The following is a 1314-nucleotide window of genomic DNA, read 5'->3' on the forward strand; positions in this document are numbered from 1 at the left end:
TAAATTGTGAATCCATTTCGCCATTGAAGGCGTAGAAAAAGATCGAAAATGAACAAATTCATTTCTCAAAGCACAGTGGCTTGGTTTGAAGTCAGGTTCCTGAAAACGTAAGACTTATTAATGAGTCATTTTGCAGTACTAATAGTCGCACGTTTGCATTTAAGACAGTTTTGGAGACTTTCCTTTGGCTAGACAGATTTGGAGTAAATACGGTTTTTTTTCTTTGTCGGAAAAATAAGTAGGCAATGCTTCTGGTGGCAGGTGAGCAAGAGCAAGTTGATCCTGGCAGAATATAAATCCTAGCGTACGTGTTAAAAACACAACTTTACTTCAATTTGACATGTTGCAAGTAACTTGTAAAACTTTGCTGAGAACAGTTTGCTGCCTATCAAATAAACGGGTTCTCAAAATCTATGCATGCCACTGCTAACTAAAATTATGCATTTCATTCTAGAGACAAAGTTGAGTTCTGTCAAATATAGTCTTTCAAGTTACACCCACAACCACACAGTCCAGTACCTCATACAAACTCAAAAGCATACAAAAACAAATGGAGAAAATAAAGAGGAAAAAGTGGGGAAAAAAAGAGAGGTAACCTATGGATATGTCATTAATAGGCTTGTTGACCCACATCATAGGCCTATTAATTGATCTGCCCACCTTCCCCCGTGGTTATTGGTGGTCTAACAACCCTTGAGCTTGCAGCAACTTCCTGTACATAAAAACACATATATATACATGTGCATTAACTTTGAACATATATGTCGTATTTAATGTACCCAGTATCAGCTGAAGTTTATCTTCTGGTATTTGTTTTCTTAATCATGGAAGAGGTTTCAAGTACGAATCACCTTTCGGTGGTGCTCAATAATAAATAATAATAAAAAGAACTTGATGTCTGCAAAGTGTGTGTGTGTGTGAGAGAGAGAGAGAGAGAGAGAGAGAGAGAGAGAGAGAGACTAACGGAGGTTTGTGTAGTAGTTGAAGATGGAGCTGGATCAGCTTCTGTTGTGTCTGTTGCTGTGACTGATGGATCTGCAGCATCACCTTGTAGCTCTGCTTGGGAGGTTGAAGGAGCAATTTTATTAGGGTTTGTTTGAGTGTCTTTTTGCCCATCATCTTTTTCCTCCTGTGCTCTATTCTCTATACCCAAACACTTGAAAAAGGCCCTAACTGCTTCTTCAAGGAAGTGGCATGGGTGTAAGTAGAAATTATAGGAAACACCTCTCTTCTCTTTCACCTCCGCCTCCCCATCATCAGTTGATACTTGTGAGTACTCCATTTCAACAAAGTCCTCTTTTTCTTCTTCTTCTT

At 38.8% G+C, this 1314-nt stretch overlaps 1 protein-coding gene across 1 annotated transcript; it reads right to left on the bottom strand.

Moving 5' to 3' along the window:
- Nucleotides 1-412: 412 nt before the first annotated feature.
- Nucleotides 413-1307, bottom strand: LOC117638118. The gene is made up of 2 exons (XM_034373215.1): nucleotides 965-1307; nucleotides 413-712 (listed from the first exon to the last, which is right to left on the bottom strand). Exons 1-2 carry the CDS (start codon nucleotides 1280-1282, stop codon nucleotides 644-646), a joined length of 387 nt encoding a protein of 128 aa, XP_034229106.1. The 5' UTR covers nucleotides 1283-1307; the 3' UTR covers nucleotides 413-643.
- Nucleotides 1308-1314: the final 7 nt, after the last annotated feature.

This window comes from Prunus dulcis, chromosome 8, assembly GCF_902201215.1.
Source record: "Prunus dulcis chromosome 8, ALMONDv2, whole genome shotgun sequence".
NCBI classification, from domain to species: domain Eukaryota; kingdom Viridiplantae; phylum Streptophyta; class Magnoliopsida; order Rosales; family Rosaceae; genus Prunus; species Prunus dulcis.